Source organism: Carlito syrichta, unplaced genomic scaffold, assembly GCF_000164805.1.
Source record: "Carlito syrichta isolate Samal-C Ts95f unplaced genomic scaffold, Tarsius_syrichta-2.0.1 Scaffold304505, whole genome shotgun sequence".
Lineage (NCBI taxonomy): Eukaryota > Metazoa > Chordata > Mammalia > Primates > Tarsiidae > Carlito > Carlito syrichta.
Window position 1 is genome coordinate 88,847 of NW_007248601.1, and position 2,178 is coordinate 91,024.

Sequence of the window (2,178 nt, forward strand, 5' to 3'; positions counted from 1 at the left end):
TCGAGGCTGCGGGGGCCAGGAGCAGCCACTGCACTCCAGTCTGGGCGACAGAGTGAGACTCCGACTCAAAAAAAAAAATGTATCTTCCTCTGGGCATAGTGGCTCACGCCTGTCATCCCAGCACTTTGGGAGGTGGAGGTGAGAAGATGGCCTGAGCCCAAGGGTTCGAGACCAGCCTGGGCAACGTGGTGAGACCTCAACTCTACAATAAATAAGAAAATCAACCAGGCACAGTAACTCACGTCTGTCCTCCCAGCATTTTGGAGGCCGAGGCAGGAGGATGGCTTGAGCCCAGGAGTTCGAGACCAGCCTGGGCAGCATAGCGAGACCTCGTCTCTGCAAAAAATCAAAAAAATTAGCCAGGCATGGTGGCATGTGCCTGTAGCTCCAGCTACTTGGGAGGCTGAGGTGGAAGGATCGCCTGAGCCCAGGAAGGAGGTTGCAGTGAGCCGTGAGTGTACCACTGCACTCCCGCCTGGACGACAGAATGAGACTCTGACGCAAACAAAAACAAAGTTCCCTGTTTTGCTATCCCCTGCAGGTGACCTTGGACATGGCACTTCACCTCTGAGCCTCTGTTTTGAAAATGCTCTCATGGGTTTTTCTGGGGAGTATCTCTTTTTTTTTCTTTTTTTTTGAGTCGAGGTCTCACTCTATCACCCAGGCTGGAGTGCAGGGGCACAATCACAGCTCACTGCAGCCTCGACCTCCTGGGTTCAGGCGATCCTTCCACCTCAGCCTCCTGAGTAGCTGGGTCTACAGGCACGTGCCACCACGCCCGGCTCATCTTTTTGATTTTTTGTAGAGACAAAGTCTCGCTGTGTTGCCCGGGCTGGTCTCGAACTCCTGGGCTCAAGCGATCCTCCCACCTCGGCCTCCCAAAGTGCTGGGATGACAGGCGTGAGCCACCATGCCCGGCGACAGAGTTTAGTTTTGTTGTTGTTGTTGTTTTGTAGCGATAGGGTCTCATTGTTGCCCAGAATGGTCTGCAACTCCTGGCCTCCAAACAGTCCTCCTACCTTGGCCTCCCAAGTGCTGGACCCCTCCAGCAGGGAAATCCTAGATTCCCCACACATGGTGAGCCCAGGTAGTCCCTGCAGGGGCCACAAGTCTCCACCAAATGCCCCCGAGGCCTCTCACACGGCGATGGAAGGCGGCACAGACACCGGCAGCCTTTTTCACTGAGGAAGAAAGGTTTCGGAAGTTCCTCCTGCGATCACGTTCGCTGCAGTTTTCAGGGGTTACCTTCCAGGAGTTCACAGAGTTATTTTAAAATCCTGAAAGAAGGCTGGGCATGGTGGCTCAAGCCTGCAATCCTAGCACTTTGGGAGGCCAAGGTGAGTGGATTGCCTGAGCCCACTCGAGAACAGCCTGGGCAACTTGGCGAGACCTCATCTCTGTGATAAATTAAAAAAAAAAGTAGCCAGGCGTGGTTGTGTGCACTTGTGGTTCCAGCTACTTGGAAGGCTGAGGCGGAAGGAACGCCGGAGCCCAGCAGGTCGAGGGTGCAGGGGCCGGGAGCGGCCGCTGCACTCCGGTCTGGGCAACAGAGTGAGACTCCCACTCAAAAAAAAAAAAAGGAGGGGTATGACCAGCGGGCTTCCTGGAGGAGGCAGCACTTGAACATGTGCTGTCTGTTGGAAAGAGGAAGCAGGACACAGCAGTCACAGGCGACTCAGCAGCCAGACCACGGGGCTGACCTGAAGCTTGCATGGCCTTGACCCACCCTCATCTGCTGACCTCAGCCCCCACCTGTGAGCCGGGGTTCCCGACAGCCGTGGCGCCGGCTGACTGGACCGCCCGCCCACCTGTCCTAACGAGCTCAGCAATCTTGGCCGGGACTCGATAGCCCCCCGGTGCCTCAGTTTCCCCCTCTGCAAAATAGGACCGTGATGGTCCCCACCTCCCTTGGCGGCCGAGAGGGCTGGACGGGTGATCCAGGGGACCTCCCGGTCCCAGGGTGGCACGCGGGTCGCTGGCAGGGATGAAGCGGAAACGGCGTTTCTGTCGCCGGGACGTCCGGGCCCCTGACCGTGGTCCTGTCCCCGCCCGCAGCCGCCACCTTCATGGAGCACTGGAAGCGGAAGCAGATGAGGCTGAACTACCGCTGGGACCTCACCGGCTTCGAGGAAGAGGAGGTCAGTGGGCTGGGGGCCCAGCCCTCCCACCTGCCCCCCG

The 2,178-nt window shown here is 58.0% G+C and overlaps 1 protein-coding gene across 1 annotated transcript in view; it reads left to right on the forward strand.

The window, feature by feature from the left end:
- The window catches only part of ANO1 (anoctamin 1), a 92,638-nt gene that overhangs the window by 53,117 nt on the left and 37,343 nt on the right, over positions 1-2,178 (forward strand). The window contains exon 14 of the mRNA XM_021713360.1: positions 2,056-2,138. Within this exon, the coding sequence (XP_021569035.1) occupies positions 2,056-2,138 (83 nt within the window). The remainder of the gene's footprint in view (positions 1-2,055; positions 2,139-2,178) is intronic.